Source organism: Stigmatopora nigra, chromosome 2 (assembly GCF_051989575.1).
Source record: "Stigmatopora nigra isolate UIUO_SnigA chromosome 2, RoL_Snig_1.1, whole genome shotgun sequence".
In the NCBI taxonomy this organism is placed as follows: domain Eukaryota; kingdom Metazoa; phylum Chordata; class Actinopteri; order Syngnathiformes; family Syngnathidae; genus Stigmatopora; species Stigmatopora nigra.
In genome coordinates, this window is record NC_135509.1 from 12592610 (window position 1) to 12617498 (window position 24889).

The 24889-nt window shown below is 43.3% G+C and overlaps 1 protein-coding gene across 14 annotated transcripts in view; it reads right to left on the minus strand.

Annotated features, from left to right (window-relative positions):
• Positions 1 to 257: 257 nt before the first annotated feature.
• Positions 258 to 24889, minus strand: part of tjp1b (tight junction protein 1b) — a 49393-nt gene continuing 24761 nt past the window's right edge. For 2 of the 14 annotated variants that reach the window (XM_077740136.1, XM_077740206.1), the window contains 28 exons: positions 16073 to 16129; positions 15501 to 15625; positions 15294 to 15396; positions 14830 to 15145; positions 14143 to 14249; positions 13428 to 13596; positions 13210 to 13354; positions 12905 to 12916; positions 12132 to 12265; positions 11626 to 11731; positions 10908 to 11058; positions 10308 to 10416; positions 10012 to 10231; positions 9239 to 9423; positions 9049 to 9144; positions 8783 to 8865; positions 8494 to 8704; positions 8304 to 8404; positions 7456 to 7806; positions 6450 to 6662; positions 4611 to 5435; positions 4337 to 4428; positions 4043 to 4261; positions 3809 to 3945; positions 3152 to 3611; positions 2856 to 3073; positions 2462 to 2605; positions 258 to 1813 (listed from right to left, as the gene is read on the minus strand). In XM_077740136.1, the coding sequence (XP_077596262.1) occupies positions 1719 to 1813; positions 2462 to 2605; positions 2856 to 3073; positions 3152 to 3611; positions 3809 to 3945; positions 4043 to 4261; positions 4337 to 4428; positions 4611 to 5435; positions 6450 to 6662; positions 7456 to 7806; positions 8304 to 8404; positions 8494 to 8704; positions 8783 to 8865; positions 9049 to 9144; positions 9239 to 9423; positions 10012 to 10231; positions 10308 to 10416; positions 10908 to 11058; positions 11626 to 11731; positions 12132 to 12265; positions 12905 to 12916; positions 13210 to 13354; positions 13428 to 13596; positions 14143 to 14249; positions 14830 to 15145; positions 15294 to 15396; positions 15501 to 15625; positions 16073 to 16129 (5184 nt within the window). In that variant the 3' untranslated portion in view covers positions 258 to 1718. Of the gene's footprint in view, positions 1814 to 2461; positions 2606 to 2855; positions 3074 to 3151; positions 3612 to 3808; positions 3946 to 4042; positions 4262 to 4336; positions 4429 to 4610; positions 5436 to 6449; positions 6663 to 7455; positions 7807 to 8303; positions 8405 to 8493; positions 8705 to 8782; positions 8866 to 9048; positions 9145 to 9238; positions 9424 to 10011; positions 10232 to 10307; positions 10417 to 10907; positions 11059 to 11625; positions 11732 to 12131; positions 12266 to 12904; positions 12917 to 13209; positions 13355 to 13427; positions 13597 to 14142; positions 14250 to 14829; positions 15146 to 15293; positions 15397 to 15500; positions 15626 to 16072; positions 16130 to 21698; positions 21821 to 24889 lie in introns of those variants that run through there. The other 12 variants (XM_077740163.1, XM_077740221.1, XM_077740154.1 and 9 more) reach the window with 10 other exon arrangements.

Below are 24889 nucleotides of genomic sequence, written 5' to 3' on the forward strand. Positions count from 1 at the left end.
TTTTGAGCTGCTCAGCAAATATTGCGCGTCCTACCTCGTCTGCCATTTTGAAAGTTAGGCAGCCAATTGAACCCTGACCTCGGTCACGCCCATTAAAATAGACGCAAATACGGCCACTCTATCACGAGCCAATCATAGTTTGTGAAAGCGATGACGTATTTCCTGTGAGCTCATTAGATCGCATATTGCAGTGAAGAAGACACAATTGTATACAAAATATACTGCATGATTTAAGATGATCAGACGCCACATAATAGTTGACGTTAAAAATGAATTTATTTATTAACACAGTGGTATACATTTAAAAAAAAGGTTTTGCTGAGGTGAGGAGGGACATTTCAAACAAACAAAACCAAATTCAAATAAATAAAAAGAACTTTTGACACATCGGGAAATAAACTGAAGTTGCTTTGAAGCACTGACGTATTATCATATCAAAAGAAAACAGGACTTATGTGCCATAATAAATTGTCTATTAGTACAAAAATACATTTGAGGGCACACAATAAAGCATCCAGTATTACAAATAAAGAAAGAAAAGGGACCAGTTATTGTTGAACCCCCTTAAACGCATCTTTTAAAACCATTGAATCCAAGCACTTGTCTTTTTTTGTAAATAAGAATAAAAACTTTTCATTCGGTTAAAAATGCCTCCTGTATTTTATTTATGCAGTATGTAGAAAAGTGAAACTCCTAACTGCGTATGTCCATATTTCCCAGGCTCGAACTTTTTGAACCGGAATACAAACTTACCCAATATAACTCACCGCTTGGCTTTCTTTGCATGTATGATTTTTTTTTAAACAACCTTTTATTTTCCTTTTATACAAACGGGGATGTAAAAAAAGTGGATTTACAGAGAACCAAGGCCATATGCTAGCAGTATTTACAGCCACCGTGTCTTTTTTGTCACGCTTCGTATGCATAGCAGGAAAAGAAAGCAGACTTTTTTCTTTCACGTGTGCTAAAATTTCATAAAATAGGGCCAAAAAAAAGAAAAAAAAGCAGAGCATTCTTTTAGGACTAGGCTCTCTCTCTATATATATATGTATATATATATTTACGTATATATATATATTTCTATATATATGCAGATAAGGCATCACTGCTCGCAGTGTTGGACGAGATTCTCATTGTTGAAGTGGTAGCAGGCGTCTGGACCTGAGTCGTAGCACATGCATAGATCTCGAGACAGCAGGAGTTTGTCAAATCAAGTCGCTATTATTTAGATACCACAAAACATTTGCTACAAAAAAAGGAAGTCAAACTTGATGCGCCATTGTTCCGCACACATAGTTTTAGACCTCAAAGATCCTAAGTGGCAAACAAACACCAACTTTTACCCTTTGACAGATATATACTTTGTTAAACCAAAAAAAAAAAAAAAAAATCCATAGGAATATCATCAGTATATTCCCTGAAATTGGATTCTGGCCCTTTACAAAAAAAGTCTCTTAAAAATCCCAGTCTGTGGCACCGTCATGCACTCATTTCAGTTCGAAAAACACTTTTAGTTTCTTCTTGTTTTTTTTTTTTTGCAAGCTTTCAAAGCACCGAAAAACGACCCAAAAAGGAACGGCTGGACTCTGCTGACGCTCTTCACTGTGTTTTTGTTTGTTTGTTTTTCTTTTTAAAGGGATGGGCGAGGAGGGAGTGGCCCAGTAAACAAGCCCCGCCCATTTCGTCGGCATTCAGATACAGACCAGCTGTCGCTCTCTTCAGAAGTGGTCGATGAGCACAGAAACACAGTTTGCACCCACAAGGTAGTTTGGATCGCCGGGGAGGGATTTGTTTTGCCAGCCTTTTGGCTCACCTGCGTACAATGAATGCAATGCTTTCATTAGACGGTGCAAAAAAAAAAAAAAAAAAGGGAAAAAAAATCTATGGGAGTGGAGAACGGGGTTGGTTGCAATAGTTTTTACATTTTTGAAATTCTTTTCTCTGTGCATCAAAAGTTGATCCTTAAGACCAATCATAGGAAAGCTGTCAATTTTGGGATATTTAATATCTATATATTTTAGAATAATTGAGCAACTAACAGGATGCAACAGGCTAGCTGTGCATCCCAAAAGTAGATTTATCTTCATAAATTTTAATAGTAATATTTTTATAACTAGAAATCTATTAGATCAAAGCTCATGTCTTAAATCTTTTTTTTAAGTGTTAAAGAATCTTCAAAATGACACAAATGCCACAGTAAAAACACTTTTTAAAAAAAATATTGTTGCAAATGCCACAGTCAAAGCATATTCTTTTTAAATTGCTGTAATCCCCGTGCAACACTGCCTTCTGATGGTCAAGTTAAGGCAAGTGTGACAACCAACCCCGTTTTCCACCTACTTGTGAGTGTTTAGTGAAAACGTGAGAATGAGAAAAATCCACAAAAAGCGGCGATATGGGAAAAAGAAAGTGATTGATCATGCGACTTGGAGAGAGAGAAAAGACAGAGAGGACAGCGTACCCGACGAGGAGTCGGAGGATTTTAGAGCAAAAGACCAACCATCGGGGGTCATGGACGCACAGTGAGGTAAGCGCAGCTCCACTGGCTTCAGGAACTTCAGGCCGTGAGGGCCGCACATCACCAGCGGACTTAGCAGCGTTTCTCCTGAGAACATTTCACAATTGCAACTTTCACTGCCACTGCCATGGACATCCAACCCTCCAACCCCCGTCGTTCGAGAAGGTCCGGCAGTGTTTGCCCACCCCTGCGCTAACCACTTGTCACAAAATACAATAATACCAATAAATATTTAAATAATGCCTTGTTTTTGATATTACACGATGGCCTGCATCGTGACTTGCTAAGAGGATGGAAAAAAAAAATCGACGTTCCACACAGCACGGGAGAGACTAACCTTTCTCCTTGTCGAGGGGGGGCAGAATGCTGTTGTCACGGCACACTTTGAAGTAAATCTCTTGCTCCACGTTCTCCGGGACGGCGCCCTGCGGGATGATGATGCTGACGCCCGTCTCGATGGAGCTCAGCACGCCGCCGTTGCAGTTGAAGACGCCCCGGGCCGAAGCCACCACCGTGTGTCCTTCCTCCTCCTCGTCGTCGTCCAGCGCGCCGGGGCTGAGCGGCCGGTCAAACTGGTCAGTCGGGGGGCGGGGGGCGTCGGAACGCGAACGGAAAAAGACGCCCGCGCCTCACCTGACGGGAATGGCTTTGGGGATGGCGTTGATGTTATTGTGCTGGTACTTGGGCCTGTTGTCTACGGTGCGGGTGAAGGTGTCCAAGCCGCTGTCGTGCTCGGGCGGCTGAGGCGACAGCTGCGGCTTGCCGTTGGTGGGGGGTCCGGGTGGCTCCGTTTTCACCGCCGTGTCGTTGGGCAGCAGGTTGTGGTTGAACTTGGGGCTCTCGAACTTGCGCTCGAACGGCCGCGCCGAGCTGGTGTACGGCTTGGGGACGTAGCGGTGGTAACCGCCGGCGGGAAAGGGAGCGCCCGCGCTCTTCGGGGGCGCCGAGTCCGTGCCGTTGACCGGGGACTTGTCGGCCGGGGGCCTGGGTAGAGGGTAGCCAACGGGGGCGGATTCGTCCCGGCCCAGGGCTCGGATCCCCGCCGGGTCGGTTTTGGGATTGGGGGAGCTCAGCGGATCGGGGATGGGATTCCCTGGATGGTGGAAGAGAAAGTTCATGTTTTGGAGCTATCCACCAAATAAAGCTTCAATCCATGTGGAATTTTTCTTTCAGAATCAAAACATGCATTTAAAAAGAGAACTTTTTCTAGTAAAAAAAAATGTTTTGGGCATTTTTTTTGCTCTTTTGGCCTGTCACCAGACTATTTATTTTTCTCAAAAATGAGCTTACCATCACTCGGACTGAGTTTAGCCAGTGTATTTGGAGGGATGGCAGAACCGGGCGGTCCGTACTGAAAAGAAGGGCTAATCTGAGGTAGGACATCAAATCGCTTCTCCCCCGGACTCACTTTCTCAACAGACTCCACTCTAATTTAGAAATGGAATGAAAAGGATGAGTAAGGGAAGACATGTAGGATAGTTAAATAAAAAGGCAAAAAGGAAAGGCTTTTTTTTCTCCCCCTACCTGTTGTACGGATAAGACAGTTGAGCTGGTTTTACCAGATCGTGGAAGCGATTTATGCCAGCACTGGGTAGGCCCGTGGTGGCTTTGCTGTCAAAGCTTCGACGGTCAAAGTAGGACAACTGTTTCCTGTAGTACTCCTCGTCCTCCTCCGGGTCGTAATGATTGCTACGGGTGACGTCATCCAGCGGTTTTGTGTGAGGCCTCTGAGGCTCAGGAGCTCTAAAGAAGAAAAAAAACAAAAACTCTAAACTATCCCAAATGCATGTCAATTATCATCTAATGAGCCAAATATACCTGTAAGAGGGCCTTTCTTGCTCCAGGTTGCTGAGTGAATTTGCCTTGAGGACAGGACCTGGTGCACTTGAAGGCTTGGGGATATCTGCAGGCTGAAAGACAAGAAGAAGAAAAAAAGAAGGATCATTTATTAAGGATTACTGTCGCTGATGCATTTCCTTGAAAGGACAGAAAACGTTTTTATCCTTAGCATCCCAGCTGAAAGATGTGTTGAATCCATTCATAAGAAGAAAGCCATTTTTCCCCCCATTTTGTAACGAGAGTTGAACATTACCCTGAGAACGGACGATTCTCCTTCCTTGGCCCGGTCCATGGAAACGGAACGTTTATTTTCAAACATCTTCACTCTGTTGAGCACCGACTGCGGTTTCATGGCCGGGTCTTCGTCCGCCTCTTCCCGTTGGAGTGGCGACAACGTTTTGGATCCGGGAGTGCCCGCCGACTCACTTGGGGACGTGAGGGTCTCCGTTTTGGGAGGGACAATGGCCGCTTCACAGTTCACGGGGGCCTCGTGCGGCCCCGCCTTGAAGCCCCGATGCGGCATGTAGGAAGGCTTTTGACCGGGGTCGCCGTAGTACTGCTTGGGCGGTTCCGGAGAGTTCACCGGAAGGTTGGGGCTGTCCGCCTCGTAAGGGTAGCGGGCGTCGTAGCCGGCGGGGAGCGGCGGCGGGGGCGCTTCGTCGTAACGGAGGGCTTTGCCGTGGCGGGGGGCCCCGTATCCCACGGGTAGCGGGTCTTCGTAACGGGGGCGTGGCGGGCTGTAATCCCTCCCGGGCCCGTCCTCGTACGGTCGGGGGCTGTAGCCGACGGGTTGCTGGTGGCCGGGCTGGGGGGGCTGGGAGGGCGAGGTCTGCTGGTCGTAGGGGGACCACTGCTCGTTGTATGGAGGCACACGGGTCTCGTAGCGTACGTGAGGGTCGGCGTTGTGAGACTTTGGCTCGGGGAAGCCTCCCCCGTCGTAAGCGTAAGGCGGGTGGTCGTATTCTCGGTATGGCTGCTTGTCCTGGTACGGCGGCTGGTGACTGTAGCTGATGGACTGCTTCATTCCGTGGTTGGCCCGCACAGGATCATCCATATTGTACAGGTTTTTCTTGTACATCTGGCGAGAAAAGATAGGGAAAGAATGATTGGCTTGGCCATGACGTTACACGTTTAACCGTTGTCGGTTTCTGAGACAGACAGACGGAATCCCCAGCAAAAAAAATGTTTTTGAACATTTGAAATTCACTTTGAAAGTCCCACTTTCCAAATGGCATAAGGAACATTGGCAAGGTGCAAATTAGACGAGCAAACATTTGTTCTTTTCAAAAGTTGGGAATGGCCATTTGACAAGATGCCTTTCAAGAATGCTGATCATTCATTCATATGTTGCATAGGTGCTTTCTTTTTGCAGGTTTCACAACCCAAACAATTCTTTTCTGAAAGGCTTCATCTCAAACATATGATGTGTAGCCTGTAGACAGCAAGTTGACTTGCGGCACTTCCTAAGGAAGAAAGTTCCCTGGGTTTATTCATCAGCTTAGAAAACAGTGCGTGAATAAAAGTTAAAAAAAAAAATCAATAAAAAAAAGCATGTGCCCAAGTTTTCTATTCCATAGGCAGAATAGTTTGAGAGTTATCAAGAGTACTGTCTGCAGGTTAGCTTTCATCATGCACATTCACTTTGGCTCTATAATGCAACGTCCAACTACTGCCACTGCTACACCACACACCAACGATAATGCCATAGTGCTCGTTTGACTCATCTACAGACACAAGAGAGTTAAAAGCTCAAAAAAGGAACCCAAACTTTCATATAGAGCCATGCAAAGGAAGTCAAAAGGCAAGAGTTAAGGCCGGTTGCGGACGGTCTTCACCCCACCCGAGACGAAGACCCCCCCCCATACCACCAGTCCTTCTGGTCTCACCATTGTGTGCATGCGGACGAATACGCCGCACATTGTCTGGGAGCCAGATGCCCACGGTGGGCTCGGTGGGTGGGTGGGTGCGTGAGTGGGCGATTCATGCAGAGAGCGAGTAGAAAGCGTGTGCGAGAAGACAGGCAGTGAAGACGGAAGACTGAGGCAGACCCAGGCCCGGTCCAAGTGGGCAACCGGTTCAAAACAGCGGGTACCTTGGCTTCTGGACCGGGCGGTCCAGCCGGGTGGGGTTCGTATGGTGGCGGTGGTGGTGGTGGGGGACGGATTAGATCGGGGGCAGGGCTGGGGCTGCTAAGTGAGTCAGCCTGAGGAGGGGAGCCCTCCAGCTGCAAAGCCTCTAGCGGGACAAGCTGATCAACAGCAGGGGGCGCTACCGCCGCTGCAGCAGGCAGAGAGGCCTCCTCTTGCTGTTAAAAGACATTTACAAAGACAGCTCGCCAAGGGCACACAAAGTAAAAGGCAACACCTCCACATTTCCTTCTGGTGACTGACGCCAGCTCAGGCCATTTTGCAAATGTCTGCTGGGATCACGCCATAAGTCCATCGCTTCAAGTCATGGAAACTACTTGTGTTACTTGGTGGTTTACGATCGAAATTGTGTTTATCGCTCAGGCTATGTCCACCATTTTTTTTTAATTTAAACGATACTGCCATAAATGTGAGACTACTATTTGCAGGCTAAAACCTGGAAACACTGTGAAAGCCACTCCAAAACAGCTGACTGTTGTGCAATTGGGCTTTCAATGCTTGTGACGGCAACCTGGCAAACACTATAATATGCCAACCTTCAAGTGTCTTTCTTCTTCTAATAGTTAATCCATAAAAACCCGAAATTATATCTATTATAACAAAAAAATGATGATACAAGAAAAATAGTGTCTGGTTTTTGGAGGCAAAGATCACATATTTTTCAACAAATATGCCATTTGGAAAAAAATCATCGTCCTCGCGACCAACAAGTTCGGCGAACCGCAAAGTGTGATGCTATTTCAGCACAAATGTGCAACGTAATTGTATGTGGTATTATATTACTATACCACAAAATACTCTTATTCAATGTGTGGACATGGCCTCAGCCGCCAACCGAGATGATAAGACATAAAACCCTAATAGAATGTTAATAATATGCGGTATTTATTCCCCTCCCGCCCCATAGGGGGCCACACCTCAGTTGTTTACGATGTTAGCGAGCAACATTACCTGCTGAGGGGACGGCAACTTGAAGCCAGTGGGGTCTATGCGATTCGCCGGGTCGGGCGGCACGGGGTGCTGGTATCCGGGGTAACCGGGGGTGTCCTGAATGACGGGCGGGTCTTCCCTCACGGGCTCGGAGGACCGCGTGATGGCGGGCTCCGTCGGCAGACCGACCTCGTCGTTGAGCGTCTCGTCCAGCTCCTGGTCAGTGTAAGCTCCGCCCTCCGTGTCCGTGTCCTCGTAGTCAGACGTGTGGCGGCTGTCGGTGCTGTACATGGAGTACTCGCTACCTGGCGCCGACAGGTAGGACAGCCGGTCGTCGTGGATGTCCAGGTCGTCTTCGGTAGTGCCGTCCGCCTGAGGAGAAACCTTTCAATTTCTGGATTGCTATTTTTTTTTTTTTTATAAAAGCGGTAGTGAGACATTGTAACATTGACCAATTGTCCAAGGACTCAATATTATTTTGTCATGACTTTGCTAATTCATCCCTTAAGTTCTATTTGGAGATATACCAATGCCTGGTACTGGATCAATACATCAATTGGTGAAACGAGAATGCAATCTTATCGATCCAAAGGCAAAACAGGTATTGTTGTCAATCAAATGTTTTGGAAACAAAACTTTCAAAAACTTCAAAATTGCTTTGTTGTACGTGCAATGAGTTAAAAATGTACGTTATATCGAATGAAAACTGGCGACAAACTTTGTACTAGTAGGAATTATCATAAAGAATCAATGCTATCTTGTTTCATACTGCCCTTAAATTGGTCATTTAACCATAGGTGATTGTCATGACAGCTTCCTGACAGGCTAATTAAAGATGTCCAAAATGTAGGAAAGCCATTCCTCCTCACCTTTCCTTCAGACACCCACACCAGCTGGTTCTGTTGCTGTTGGATTGTCTCTTTAAGAGCGCCGTACCAACCGTCATTCATATTGTTCAGGTTAATGGTGGCTATAAAGAAACAATTTGGGGTCATTATCGGAAAGGAAATAACTCGGCTTTTTAGTTAGCGCCTTGTAAAAATCCCGGTAACTACTCACTGGTGAACAGGTGATGATTGTTCTTCCTCAGTTTGATGGCTCGCTCGTACAGTTTCCTGGCACTTTTCCTGGATTCTGGACACAACCTTGTCCTCATGTTCTTCACACCCTGCTTGTTGTCAGGATTGAGGAAGACTACAATTGGGTACCACTGAGCATAGTTCAACCTGTCCACGGCATTTGGGGTGATGTCTAGCACAGCGTGTTTGTCCTTGATGAAAAGAAAAGAGAAGAATAGGTGAGTTTGGGGCCATGAAATAAGAACAACCTGTACAGGATATCCACTCACTCGATCTATGATTTGTTTGATGGTGTGAAGACGTATGATTCCTGAACTTCTCTGGTCGGTTCCTGCATCTCTGGGCTCGCTCTCTAAAAAAAACATCCAAAAATAATCTCAACTGCTTATCCTCACCAGGGTCAATGGAGCCTATTCCAGCTGATTTTGGGCACCAGACTGGATAGAAGGCCTTGAAATGGTGGCCAACCAATCGCAGTGCAGTAAGGGATTACAGCATTAGTGGCCACATTGGAGTTTTTAAAGGTTGAACTTACTTGCGAGCTCAAAAAGATCCGGCTCTTCTCTTGCGAGTTTTTCCCGTGCCACGTCGGCAATTGGTCCAAATATGACCACGGGGCGTAAGAAACCAGCTAAAACCAAAAATGTAAACAATGTAGACTTAGAAAAAAACAAAAACAGATGTAATATTTGATATTGTGCTCAGTGTAGTTATACATTTGTCACCTTCTCTCAATACGACTCGCTCATATGCTGGGAACTTTGTCTGAACCGGCTGCGATGAAAGATCTTCTCTGCTTTTCCTGAGGTTCCTCTTTGAACTGCGGAGACCCCGGAACCTCCAAAAGTCTGCCCTGTCGCCCCCGGCTGTTTTGGGGAGTGTATATTGCACGCTGGAGAGCTGCTCCGCTCTGTTGACATATTGCAGGGAGTTAAGAGAGCACTTGACGCAAAAGAAAATGGATGTGTCATTTACTTGGCATTGTTATTCTCAAATAGTGCCAGCTACGATAAGTATTTCAAGGAAATGACAGATTTGATATATATAAGACGTAACATCCCTTGGTCCATTCATTTTAAATGTCTAGTATTTTATGCCAAAACTCTTGCTAATGTCAAAATAGACCAGATACTAGACCACTGAAGGCTCCATTGCATAACACTGGGAAGGAAGCTTTTTGTTTAATTTTGGGCTGACAGCCCTTTCCTAACGATTTTTTCAGTGCAGAATCCAAAATATATTTTATTTTGTCTCTACAGATTAGCCATTTAAAAAAAAGGTAAAAAAAAAATGCCATCCAAATATTGACGTACAATGACATATGAACAAAACAGGCATGACTACAATTAAAATGTATGTTTTTACAAAAGGACATGGCTACTTAATGATAACTGTTTGCAAAACTGATTACAAATGTTGAATGAGAATCCCAATTTGAGTCTAATCAAAAATATATCATTTCGGGGAAGTTTGATCTATTTGTGACAAATAAGATCACCTGTTTTTGTTGGGAATGATTCCCCTCTCCACCTCCTGATGGTTCTTGCCAATGCGGATAGCAAGCCAGGAACCTAACTTGCCATTGTAGAGAGTATCCACCACACGGAACACCTCGCCCTTGTTAAAACTTAAGCCGTATGGAGATTCCTTCTCATACTCAAAGTGGGTCCGGATGTAAAAGGAGTCACCCACATCCGACTCCACAATCCGCCGATAAACTTAAAAAAAAGAATCAAATGAAAACGGCAATCATTCAACCTGAACTCGTGATATAGCCTTACTCTCTTTACCTACCATCTTTCTTCTTTTGAGCCAAAATGGTGACCTCTTCACCTTTAGGAAGATCAAGGAGAAACAGCACAGCCTCCTCTCGGATTATGTTTGCAAAATCAACGTTGTTTACCTGCGATTGGGAAGAACAAACATTAGTTTTTTGGTAAAAAATGCAAAAGCCAAAACCACTTTGTTTAACTGTACATTCCTAGCTTTGTTCTCCACCCTGCTATGGAAACTAGTAGTTCTGCAGTGTAAGAATTCAAACCATTCCTAAGAGAAGTGGTGTAACAAAAAGATTTAAAGCAAATTTAAATGCTACACACAGAAGAAAAAACAAGTTTGGTTGTTGTTTGTGCTTTCCAAGTCATTGCTAAGCGACTGGTCAAGAGGAACAAGAATTCTGAACCAGTTTAGTTCGTGTACAAGGAGAACAAAAAAGGGAACGCTTTAACTGAATGCGTAATAAAAAAAAATAATTAAGTCACTTAGCACCCCCTTGTGTTCGCACTAAGGAAAGGAAGACAACACATGGACATGCCAGATTATCCATAACGCATGAATTGTAAAAGGTTTGGTCTGGATAAAAAAATAATAATAATAAATTAAAAATCAAAGCACCCTGAGAATTTGATCACCCTCCTCCAGGCCCTCCTTTGCAGCTGGGCTATCCTCCAGCACTCCGGCAACAAAGATGCCAACATCATTCCCCCCTGCCAGCCGGAGCCCCACACTTTCCCCCTTTTTGAACTTCACCAGCTTCATGCTTGGCCTGGAAAAAAAGAGCACAAATAAAACAGTCAAGAATTTATTGCACGAAGGGGCTATTTTCTTTGCTCAAAACAAAGGTTAAACAGAGACTACTTTGTTTTTTTCTTCAACCTTTTCACTTGATTTTAGAGGGCTAGCTAGAAATAAATCAGTTTCAATGGATGTCCATGAGGAAATAGCTAATTACATGGGTGGACTGGTCCGTTTTTTGGTCGATCACCCAAGAAATCACTTGTGAACTGAGACTACTAACTTTTAAAAAATAGCATATACTCTGAAAGAACACATCAAAACTAGCAATACATTGCTATACAAATAGAGAATCACAACGTTAAAGACTTTAAAAGCAATTGATAAACTAATTTTCTTTTAAATTGAGTCTTTGTCATATCTTGCTGGAAAAATCTGAATATGAGCCAAATGTGAGCGTTAACTTGACTTATACTTAATATTTCACTGAATTGACTCACACGACCAAATACAGAGTGATGGTGCGGCAAAATAAACAGCTAGCAGACTATTTAAAATTGCCTTCACAGACCAATTGTTAGTTTATGATGAAGATTACCGAAGAATACTGTCATCGTGAGCGACACTTGGCACGGGGGCATCAGACGGGCTGACGGGCAGGTCCACGTCGGGCTGACCGGGCTGAGCGTACACTGGCTTGGGCTCTGTCATTGAACAGTAAGAGGAGTCCCGTCAAAAGAAATAAGACAAATAGGAAAAAAAAGAAGAAGAAAAAAGCACAATAATGGTAAGAGAAAGTGAAGGCACACAATGTCTTGAGCAGGGAGGACAAACAGAAAGGAGGCAGAGTGCTGCAGGCGGGAATGAGACGTCAGACTAAATAAGATCATATGGTTTATTTTCACTTGGCTTTGGGCAAGTTAAGCCTGGCTCAGCAGGCGTCTGAAGCTGAACTTTTTCTTGGAATTTATGTATTAAAAAAGGGGGGGGGGGGGGGGTTATAGGGGTAGGAATCAAGATTTCTGACAAAGAGCTGTTCTGTGGCAAATGACATAGAAAACACATTGAGGAGAAAAGTGGATTGAAAAGGCTAGTGTACTTCACCTGGGAGCGGTGGAAGTTGTTTCTCATCTCGAACAAGAGCCGCTTCTTTGGGCTTGGGTAGAGGAACTTCCTCCGGAAGCTTTGCTGGTGTTGAAGCCCCTTTAGATATTCTTTCCTCATCTCGACTTCTGTGACTGAGGTGAAAAAAAACAAGATGGATTTGTTCACTTCACCCGTTTTTAACCCGGGAGAAAGAAAAGCAGGGCTGAATTACACTGAAATAGAAATTGATGGATTCTCTCTCTGACTCCATAAGCAGCAGAAAAAAATAATTACAGAGCAATTTAACAGCTGGAGTAGGAGGCTGTATCTTGGACTTGAAGGTCACAACTTCTCCCTCTTTAATATATTCTATTTATAGAGCATCTTTATCTTTCTTCTTCAAGGTGAACACACAGACACTTAAGAATGAGTGGAAAGAATGTATGCCTCGACGGAAAAAAAAAATATCCAGCATCAAGTTCACGTAAACACTCGAGATTGGAAACGTCTCAAAATGAAGACATCAACATGCCACCTTGTTTACGTCAAAGGTGGCATGTTAATTTATACAATGTTGCCCTATCTGGCTGAGGTATGTCAACAGTTTTGGCTTTTAGAGTTACTCTTCCAAAAATATTCACATCCTATGTTGCAGTTTACAAAATAAAAGGTTTGTTTGGAAGATATCTTTAAGACTATCCCAAAAAATAGATGTACTTCATAAATTTATAGTACACTATTACACTAAACATTACTAGCTACAACTACTTCAAATTTTACATGAAACTTACGGTATTCTCCAACTGGTCAAGAACAGCAAAAAAAAAAAAGTAAATCACATGAATTTTAGAGTTAAATCATATTGAGCAATTTAATAAAAAACACTAATTTAGGTCCATGGAAACAAATGTTTGAAAAAGATTTGATTTGGTACAAGGATTTATTAGGCTAATAGCTTACTACTAGGGTTACTGGACAAATAATTGACCAGAGCAGCTGAAGGCTGATGAGGCATTTCAATCAGAGACTGCCCAGCATAAATCAAGATGAATTTCCACGTAGCATGTAGCACCATTTATGAGCGTCTGGTCTTTACCTGCCATTGCTTATTTGAGGCGGCGAATGTCTGGAGTGCTCGGAGGGTTCCGATCGTCTGTCTGGAGAACGGGAGCGACTGCTCCGAATTCTGTCGTGCGATCGATTGGAATGGTCGGACCCCAGAGAATGGATATCTGAAATGTCTGATAACATACGCACGCTGTTAAAAAAGCTGCCGCCCGCCGGTGAGCACTTAACGCTTGACGGCGCTCTCACCGTCTCTGTCGGAGGCGTTGGCTGAAGGAATGCTGTCGTCCAGGTCAGGGATGTTCAGCAAGGTGGCCCTGTCGTCCCTCTGAACAACCATTTTTAGCTTGCCCTTTGACCTTTCTATCAGCTTCTTGGCATCAATCAAGGAGAGGTTCTCTGTCACTGTGCCGTTGATCTACGGGAATCACAAGACGGATTGTTATCCACCATGTGACGCTTCCTCCGCAGTCAATCAGTTTTTTCACCCATCGATGGCCACTTAGTAGAGTTTTTAATGTTCATGATTGGACGCTGATCAACAGCCACATCCCTTCAAGTGAAATTAAAATGTCCTCCTCCATTGCCAGCTATGGCGGTAGACATCCAATCATTTCCAATTGAGGAGTGTCAAATGAATTGGACATCTATCGCTGTAAGTGGCGGGCCAATGCATTAGAAGAGAGAACAGACTCGATTGAGAACAGTTACAGTTCAGAAAGTACCTGTTAAGCACATAAGGCTATTTTATTTGCAGTGAGAGAACACTGGCGATTCTGGAGACAAGTTATGCAACATTTGACAACCCTAAACTGGTAAAAAAAGACACCAAGCGGCTGCTTCTTTTGAATTTGACATCCACCAACCATCCCTCCCTCTTTCCCTCCCAAGACACAAGCAACAAATTCAGTCTTTTCCTAAATTTTTCACATGATTGGACGTCTCTCCGCCAGCACCCCCTCACCTTCAAGACAACGTCCCCCTCCTGGATGTTTCCATCTCTGGCTGCGAGGCTCTCGGGGGAGATGTCCTTGACGAAGATGTGGCTGGCCAAGCGCAGGCCATATTCTGCTTGGTAAATGACAACAAAGACAAGGTCAGTACACAGTTGACAAAACAGCCCCGTGGAGACGGACCGTGTTCGCCCGCTGCTTCCTCAAGGATTAACAGTAAAGATTAAAGAAGATTAATTCCTGTTTTGACTAAGATTTATTTGGTTAACTTGGGATTCTGCTGTGGGTGGCTGCTTTTGCCTTCCCTGGAAGTTCACCAAAAGCCTCCATGCTTTTAATTCACTCTGAAGATATAAAGTTGAAGGTGATTTTTTTTCTGGAGTTACAGTATTTTCCAGACTACAAATCACACTTTTTCATAATTTGGCTTTGCATACAAATAATAGTCAAATGTTGTTTTTCTCAATCCGATCACCAAAAGCCTGTTTTACGCTTTGTTTTATCTTAGGCTATAGATATATATGAAAAATGTCAACAAATGCCTATTTAGCCATTTTTCTCCATTTTACTTTAGCTACTTTAATGTATATTTATACTTATTTATTTATATTTTGCTTTTCATTGACTAGTGCGACTTATAGTAGTCAAAAGACAGAAATGGTCAATTTGGCTTCCATTTCCGACTTTGTGAGCCTCACCTTCATTTTTGCGCGATTTGACCAGCGTGACTTTGGCGGGCCGAGGAGGGAGGTTGTGCGAGCGGCGATCCGAACGCGGCGAGAGACTCCTCTCCCGCGAGCCGCTACGTTCACGTTCGCGCTCCCTCCGGCCACAGCTCCTACCGCTGCGTCTACCCATGGCTCCGCCCATGCCGCTGTAGGCCCCGCTGCGTCCGCTCCGCGTCTCGTATATCTCTTCGTCATAACTATCCTCTTCCTCGTCGTGCTCGGACATGGTTTCCCGTTCCCCGAGACGACCCATGGGGACGTGGACCTTCCTCTTCCGTCTGATTGTCTGCTCAAAATCAAAAAAAGATATTGCAAAGGATCGGTTCCAGAACCAATTTCATAACTCACACAATCAGCTCCAAGGAGTTTCATTTTCTATTTTTGGAATTAGTGGAATACTACGCTTCAAAACACAATGGTACAATTGAACTCACAATTTTGGCAATTTTCCCACTTTTCCGAAGCTGCTGCACTGCATACGCATGCTCCACATTATCCATGGACACAGCATTGACCATGACAACTCTGTCATTTTCCCTAAGGGTGGGTGGGTAAAAGAAGAGGAGACGTTCTGTAGTCTTTCTGGATCAGATTGTGTAGCTAAAAAAAGGAATAGATAACCCATGGAAGGAATAACTTACTGCAGTAGGCCTTCAGCCGGGCCTCCTTTTAGCACATCCGAGATGACGATGGAGGTCTCGCCACTTTGAAAATGAGGATTATCTCGGCCTCCTGATATGGCTATCCCGAAGCCAAACCCTGGTGCCTGGATTCACAAATAAATACAGAATACACCTCATTTATTTGTATTGATATTAACAATGTTTCTATTTACAACTGATTAAAGGCAATTTCTGAAATTAGATTTTTTTTCTTGTTGAGGGAGGGTTATTATGCCATTTATGCTTTCTTCAAAAGTTTTCAAGGAAGATCTTGACAGTAATCCCTCGAATATCGCGGCTTCGACTGTCCCTGTATCACTACATCGCAGATTTTTTTCTGGGGGAATTTTGATTATTTTATTCGGTCCTTTGCTTGCTACTAAGACGCAACACTGAAGTAAAAAGATATTTATATATATATTATATTATTATTTTTAATTAGGGGTGACCCTACTTTGCGGTTTTTCCTTTATCGCGGCCATGCCTGCTCTATATTAACCGCGATAATTGAGGGATTACTGTATATGTCAAAGTTAGCAAGGAATACTCACCCTGTGCAGTGTTACAGTGTGCTGTTCCCAAATGACAGTCTCCTCCATTGCTGCGCTCTACAAGACAAAGACAACAAATCACTTAACTCAACAGACCAAACATAAATAACGGAAAATAATATTTTCACCGCAAAATTCACCTCATTTTACCATTATTATCCGGGACATTATCCGAATAGAAATGGCAGGACAGTCCCATTTTTATGCCATTCTCTCTCGTGACAATGACATGCTACAAATGAAAATCTGATTGCCAGTCACCTGACACGGTAATTTAAAAAAAATTACTAAACAAAAATGAGACCACGCTGACAGAGCCAATGATATTTAAACACAGCCTCGGTCACGCTAACCCCCTGAGACGCTGAGATGAAGGTCAAACTCCATCAATTGGAAGGGCGACCTTGTCCTCAGTGCATGCACCACTCACTCTTGAACTGATCTTTGCCCTCGCCATTTGATTTTTAACAGCTCCTACAAAACTTCATATTTCATATTCGGATTACTGTTATTTTGCCGTTCGCATCGACGTCGAATCTATTCAAATCCAACACAGCAACCGGCCAATATTTTAGCTAACAAGACTCTAAGTGAGATACCCAAAGGCATAAATCGCCACAAGCGAGGGGCCCCTCACGTTCTTGGCCTGGCAGCCATAGTCGTTAACTCCTCATGCCGCTTTTGGCACAAAAAGAGGGAGAGAGCAAGTTTAAATGAGAACAGTGCTTCTCCCACGCCGTCCCCAAGCCTTCTACATATATAGTGAGTGCACTGCAGCAATTGTGCGGGATGGGGGGTGGGCGAAAGACATCGGAATATTAACAAGACTGCAGAAAAGAGCAAATTCCAACCAACACTCTTTGGGGAAGGTTAATTTACGGCCATGTCCAAACAGCTCAGCGCCGTGGAAACACAAAGAAGTCAAATAGCTGTACTAAGTCGAGGCAAACCTGATACTTGATTTCACAATGACATTTTGACCCAATTAATGTATCTCATTTAGGCACACAAAGATCCAAGCGGAGTAAAAAGTTCACAAAATTGATTGGAATCCAATCTGAAGTACTTTCTTTTGCTTTGGTCTCAGTCTTTCTCCATTTTGAGGGATACTTTCTCGTTTGAAGGCGTACACTTTGGTGTTTTGTCCTACAGTGTTCGTTGCTCGGGTAACCCACAGGGAGCACTGTAGTGTTTTTTTTTTTTTTTTTTTTTTTTTTTAAAGCAGCCTGACATTTGCAGTGCTTGTCAGGAATTGGATTCATGGACTAAATTGACTTTTTACAGTTGAACTGGCGTCCATTCATTTTGTCTGGCTTTTCATTTTCCCAGTACGTAAATAGTGAAGGAATCATCAGTAAATCTTATTTTTATGATGCATGAGTGATTATTTCATTGTCATTGACAGCAATTAGAAGTTCCACATATATTCTGAAAATTCAAGTACTAACATTCATTTCACAGGATTGTCATCATTTTTAAGGAAACCTCCCTTTCAATACCAAGTAATAAGCAATCCAAAACCATGCCAAAGACAAACCACAACAAAATGAAAATACTAAAGTTCAATAGTTGTTGAGTCGACGCATCGACTGACATGTTTCTGTCCCGCCTGAGAAAAAATAACTGGTGCCAACGCAAGCCTCGTGCTACAAGGCAGAGCCAATGCTGGCAGCATGACCGAGACACTCGGGCCATGCTTGGGGGATTACGACCTGGCAACTTGGGAGCAGGCACAACACAGATGGAAGACACAGCTGACTGTAGGGTTGGGCAATATTGCCTTCAAGTCAAATGAACAATTTTGCACATTAAAAAAAAAAGCTCAATTTAAAATAAATACCAAAAGTATGCAATTGATGTCAATTGTCAAAAAGAAGAAAACAGCCCTACAAACAGAACATTTCAATCTTCAATGATAAATGTTACCTACCAATGGTGGTCCAAGTAATTGAGTTTAATAGAAGCAATGAGTGAGCATGATGAGCCAAACCACAAAGGAGGAAGAAACATTTTCATATCTGGTGAGATTCTAAAAATGCTTTGGACAGTAGGAAAAACAACAACAACAACAACAAAATACATGCAATTGAGGCAACTATTTGAAATTATTTAACATCTACAAACCTAATGCAAAGTTAAATAAAACACCAACCCTTTCAAATATCAGTTTATTTCTTCTTGGGCACTTCTCGATGCAAAATCCTGCCACTTCATGGATTGCCACTATTTAGAAAACAGTTAAATTTTACAACTATTCATAAAAGTGTAAAAAACAGATAAATCAAGATCAGTTCTAACCCCACGAATAGCCATCTCCACTTTAATAACATGCAGTTTACTGAGCGATGGGAAGCTGCTTCGAAGTCAACCACTTCAAGGAGCCTGAGGCCCACAGCTTACTTGTGTCTGTCTACTCATAGACAACGTTAATTATCATCTCAGATGGAGCTACGTCCCAGAGGTTCCTCAGCCTAGCACGCGGAGGCGGGAGACGTCCTTTCCGAACACCCTTTTCCAAAATGGATCCCTCCATCTGACACTCTCTTCACACGCTCACGGGATTGAAGCAAATCCCTTCTGGCTTGGCAACGATGGGTGTGGGATCTGCAGTTCCGCCATAGCTTGGGACTCCACTGTGCTAGTGAACCTCCAGCCGCAGTGTAAAGTGCTGTACCGGTTTTAACCCTCAAATTGCCACTTCGGGCCTCAGTTGCAAAGTCCTACTCCCATCTCATCTATTACGCACAGTACATCAATAAACATAACAGTCACATGACTAAAACCAAGCCAAATCTATTCACAGTTCAAAACAAAGCCTTGGCTTGTTCGGCGTCGTAAGGTCGACAGAGGCAGTTCCCCGTCAACTGGCTTACGGGAAACGTGAGAGAACGACTGAGTGGAGTTTTTGTCCCTCACAACTTCCTGGAATAGCTTAGCTCACTACCCACGGTTATTGAAGGCTGACGTTAGCTTCCTCTTTGCAATGCAGCTGGCGTTCCTGGTCACATTGAGAAGACAGGTGTCACAGTCAATGACATTACGGGACTATACAATACGACTATGCTGTATCAGGCATTTGTGGAAGCAATGCTCTGTTGTGAATAACATGACCCGAAAGCTCAACACGAGGACAATTCATGGCTAGTGCAGGGTTTCATCCTCATTCAACTGTTAAGGGGACATTAGCTACTAAACACGAACATTTCAGACTTAAACGAATTAGCCGCTCAAACAAAAAGCAATAAAACTAAGTACATTCATTCCCCTTAACGCTTAGTCGTGGGGGTGCTGGAGCTTGTCCAAGCCAACTATGGGCACTGACAACTACAGGCCATTGCAGCCTTGAAGGTGCTTCTTCTTTTTTTAAACACCAGGACAGCCAGCCACAACCAGAGTGGTTGATACTGAGCAGAACCACAGAGCAGGAAATCAGCTCCAGCACTCAATCAAGACCAGTGGAAGTTATCAGCAGACCACATGGAGACCAGGAGGGCAGGAATGCGCTGATAAGCAGAGCTGCTGACCTGCACCCTGCCTAGTCTTTGTCACAGTGTGTGGGACGAGGACAACACCGCCAGGAAAAGCATTCATGATGAAAGCTTGATTGTGCATCCCCCAGAAGGAGGTTTTGTGCTGATAAGTGAATTATTACATTTCCCAGACAAATTCCGCTTTGATAAATTGTCATGTGTTGCAACTATTTTCGAGCAATCTCAGTCATAAGGAAGCTTCGGGAATTACTGCAACTATGACTGTAATGTACTGTAGAATAGAAGGTTTTACAACTCATATCCCTTCCTGGCGCAATTCCTTTGATGAAATGGAATTAAATCAAACAGGAAAGGTTGAGGGGTGAATGACCACGTTTCAGTGCCCATCGATGGCGACAGAGGTCCAAGCCATATCAACTGTGAGAGGTTGGCGGCCCTCCAACTTGAAAAGGCTTTGACGTCTAATTGCTATCAACGGCAGCCAATGAGTTAATAAAGGAATAATATAAATCCATTCCTATATATAAACCATGACATGAATGTGTCCTTCTGAAAGCAGGACTCAGAAGATTGTGGCTGCTTCCATGACAGCTAGGAAGCCATAAATCACAACATGTATGGCTTCCCTTGAAGGGCAATATAGTCTTGGGTCCGGCCGGCTCTGTGTATGCCACGCACAAACCATTATGTACTTATGCCCAACATAGATGTAAGTACAATTAAAATGTATAGCTATGGTATGCATGCTCTTCCTAGGCTTGTACTGGCTATTTTTGGATACTTTGGTTCACTTGAAGACTCCCAACAGAAAGGGTTCATGTCAGCATAACGGACAATTTGCATTTTGCTTCGTCCACTGAAATGTATAGATGTGGCTTCTCAATAGATACATTCACATGTCATCAAATAGTATTTGAGAGTACCAGGAATTGTTTATACTCACACTGTTGATTCTGAGAAGATCTGGTTAGTGTTTGATTCATTTGCTAAGACCGAGAAGCATATTTGGCAGTCAGTGATAGAAATGGATACAATCCATTTAAAGTGTTTTAAAATAGGCCATTTATTGAAGGTGAGCCTTATAGTGCAGAAAATACGGTAATTAGTCTGTCAACTCTCAAAACAATCAATTGTCTTGGTTACAATATTTTGTGTATTGTATTAATTTTACTGTAAATTCGAACGAGTGTAAAATACTATTGAACAAGCATTCCCAACCTTAAACTGTGTGTGCATTAAGGAAACAAGGACTTGAGAAAAATTAACTGGCATCGACGGCAATACATGAACTACAGTTAAAAAGAAGAGGTTCACATTGGTCTCACAGTAACTTTTTAAAACTACCACTTACAAGACCTCATTGGCTGCCAGTAGCAATGGTAGAGATACATCATATACATTTTGACTTAAGGGCACACAAAAAACAGTTATTTGTATGTATTAACACTGTAAGACAGCTACTGGGAGCAGATAATGAGAAAAATAAAAGCTTGATTTAAAATAGATTTGGTCAATAGTAAGTTATTCGTAATGAATGGTGGGAACTTCAGAAGACAGTGTTGGCTTAGCTTTACACCAGGCTAACCTTTAATGTTGTTTGGATATATTCAACAGGTGATGGCAGGTGTTCTTTGGTTGGTTTGCAGTCCATTTGTTGAGAACATCAAGTGATGCCCACCGATCTAAGTCGACTTAAGTCATTCCACCAAACAGCGACCATCGGGCACATCCGATGCGTTAACACAGCCCGGCGGATGCCTGGGATGGGAAATCGGAGTAACGGGATCGTGTGAGTCAGTCAGTCGGACCTTCGGCAGCTAAAGGGCTAATGATAGCCCAATGCTAAGTAGCGGACCCCAAAGAGACCCTCAAGCACTTCGATCACCAAAACAAGGAGATCAAAGCCCGACCTTCGCCCTAAACTTGACAGCGCAACGTCACATCTCTGACTCAGCGCCCTATCATCGCGGCATCGGGACACTTTTTTTAAACGCATGGCCCCTTCTCCCTTCGGTCGGTCCAATCAAGCCCCCTTTGCCGGCCGACATTTTGTGTCAGCGACTGGGCTAGCTAGTCCCGGCTAACGGTTACCTGAGATGACAGCACGACGGACAGATCCAGAAATGTATATTCACCTTGGCAAAAACAACGATCCACGCGGCGAGCTTCTACCCTCACCGACAAAGAGGCACCGGGCAAGAAAAGATCCTCGCTGAAGCTGCAGCAGCAGCAGCCGCCGCACTGCAATGGCAGGCAGTGGATGATGCCTTCCTTCCCTGCTTTCTACCCCCTGTGCGCGCACACTTTGGCTGGCTTGCCCGCCGCGGTGACAGTGACAGGTTCGCCTGGAATAAACCATTCAGGCTAGTCCGCAGGGGGGATGATGCAGCGGAGGCTGTCCACGGCAGCTGCAGTACAGTAGCAGGAGCACTGATAGTAGCGAGAACGACGTGATTGGAGCTGCGAAGCTGCTGGAAAGCTGCGCATTGAGCTTCCAACACATATTTTGCGACGTCTGCTCTACGCGTGCAAAACCCCGCCATCTGCGGTGGAATGGATGCGGCTGCATCCAGCGCAAATTGCCTTACATAAAGAGCATTCGAACATGCTTACTGTATGTATAAGTGCAATCCTTAAATAACCCCCAATACATGCCTTTAAAATGCAAATACCATTTCAGTACTTTTCAGGCAAGAATTAACATTCCTGAAGACGTGTTTAATTTTATATTTAAGGTTTCATAAGGTAATTGCAATTTTTAAAAAGTTAATCCCATAAAGACCACATACATGCACATCATGTATCTAATATTATTATTAAAATATTTTTCAATAATTACTTAAATAAATTATATATTTTAACACCATAGACAAAACTAAATTAATTGACATGGATAACTATGGCCTGCAATGATTTTTATTTCATCTTTTTAAATCATTGTCTGCTCATTCTCATCATTCAGTGCCATTGACGGCACTAGACGTCGAATCCATTTTGACAGAAATCTGGCAGCTTCTTGCATATAAAATGTAGAGAATATCTAGCACCGTCAATGGGAGACAATGAGTTAAATGCTATAAGATAAAAATCTACTTGAGAGTATTAGTGGATAACATTATTACAGAATGTTCATTAATTGTGTCTTTTGCCATCTAGTGGAGAAATAATTCATTCTTCAGTTTGTCACTATACGTTGCTAACATATGAATGTATACAAAGATAATGAAATTTGAGGTCAAAAATATGTTTCTAGAACACTGCAGCACAGTACAATAATTAGTGAAGTGATCTGACTATGTAATAATACATATTCACTTGTCAAAACAAATTGACAAATGATACATCTTGCAAGCAATCCATATGCCATCATAAAATAAACAATTATTTTCAGACTTTATGTCGGACAAACTATAGTAGCCTATATACAGTTTATATGGGGGTGTGCAACATATGTCTATATGTCGTGTGGCTGATTATAAAAAGATTATCCTCATTTCATTTGTGCATTCATTTTCTGTACCATAATCAAACAGACAGCTCCTGAATTGATATGCAGTAGGCAGAACGTATTGAGTTTTTGGTGATAATGTAGTATTGTTGCTGTCAAGCCAAAAAGAGCTGCTATTTATTTCATCTCTAGCGCCCCCCTCGGCCGCATCAATATGGCCACATACAAATCATTTTCATATCTTAGATGCCTGTAAATGAGAAAATAAAGAGTGGTGCACGTTTTGAGCCGAGAGGCTGATGGATATCTAATAGATACCAATTTTGAGGATAAAAATGTACAAATAGTGGTTTCTTTTGCCATGTACACACCTACCCAGAAAGTACTACAACCATACTCAAACACGCAGTTTAATTTGCAACCATTTTTTTTAAACTAGGAGAAAAAAATGCTTAAAATTGTTTTTAGATACAAAATAAGAGCCCTTGAACAAGAACTCAATTTAACTGTCCTGTACAAAGACAATACAAATAATGGGAACCCCTTCTACCTTCCACTATAGTGTTTAGAATCCTCGTATTAATATATTTGAACCAATTTTGAGGCAAGTTGCTGACCGATCGCCTGAAGAAATTGGCACAAACACACACCTCACCCTTAAACCAAATTTGATAACTTTGTTATCGTCACCGAATAAATAAAGCCAACCAGAGAGATAGATTTATGTAAATAATAGTGACTACAATATGTCAATACCCATCTCACGTAGTCACATGACATGATATATACCAACCAAAGAGTAAGTAAAAAGCCTGAATAAAAATATCAAAGACCTGACCCCAGTTGCTACACATTGTACAGAAATTGTACAGACGTAAAAATGACCACAACATTGAAGGCAAGTCTCACAACCATTCAAATCCACAATACATTTCCATCAAATGCAGCGATAAGGCGCCCAAAGTAAATCTGACAGCCTGCAAGCCAATCCAGTGACAATCCTTTTGAAGGCTTGGATTTCTTGTGAAGGCTCTGAATCCGGACGGATTGTTCTTACGAATAATAGTGTGGAGGATGCTTATGATGATGCCATACGTTTTAAAGCAAAAGAATACTACAAACTGCCCCAAAGCCTGCAGTAAGGATAGATCTCAAATCCAGCCCACAGTCGCGGTGCTTAAAAAAAAAAAGAGCTTTCCACGCCGTGTTCACATTTAATCAATATACAGTGAAATGTAAATTGTGCACTGCGCCAAACCTTCCCCTCTTTAGTTTGTGTTGCATGTACTGGAGCCGCATCTTCAAAAGTATTCTAGTGCTTTCCCTGCAGCTCCCACTCTTGTGCTTTTTATCTTTTTATCACTATTGAAGCCTGTGACCGCTTCTGTCACCTCTACCTTTGGCACTAATGAGCACTATTGGGGGATGCGGGGGGCTGAATTGTTAATGCCGGGAAGCACAGAGGTCCCGCAATGTTGCTGACGTAAGGAGACTTGTTGGAGACTCCGTCGGCGGATAACGAGGAGCGAAGGCCGGGGGAAGGCATGTCGGCCAAGGTCGTTAGGATTAAAGAAACAAAGTCTTATTGATATCCTGTGGAGAAACAATAGAGGATCAACACGAGGATTCAAGGTTCAATTTGAAGGCCACGAAGCAGTATAGTGTTACTCTCTAAAGCAACTCAGTTTGGGTCAAGGGCCAGATTCAGGACAACTTGACCTCTTGTAGGCGAGACCAGGTTATAAAAAAGTTCACTTACTGGTTTGAGTTCAAACAGATTGGACGTCTAGTGCCGTTTATAGCACTGAAAAATGAGCATCCGTAACCAGTTTAAAGGAATTGGACGGCTATCGTTGTCAATGGCAGGGAAGGAGTTCA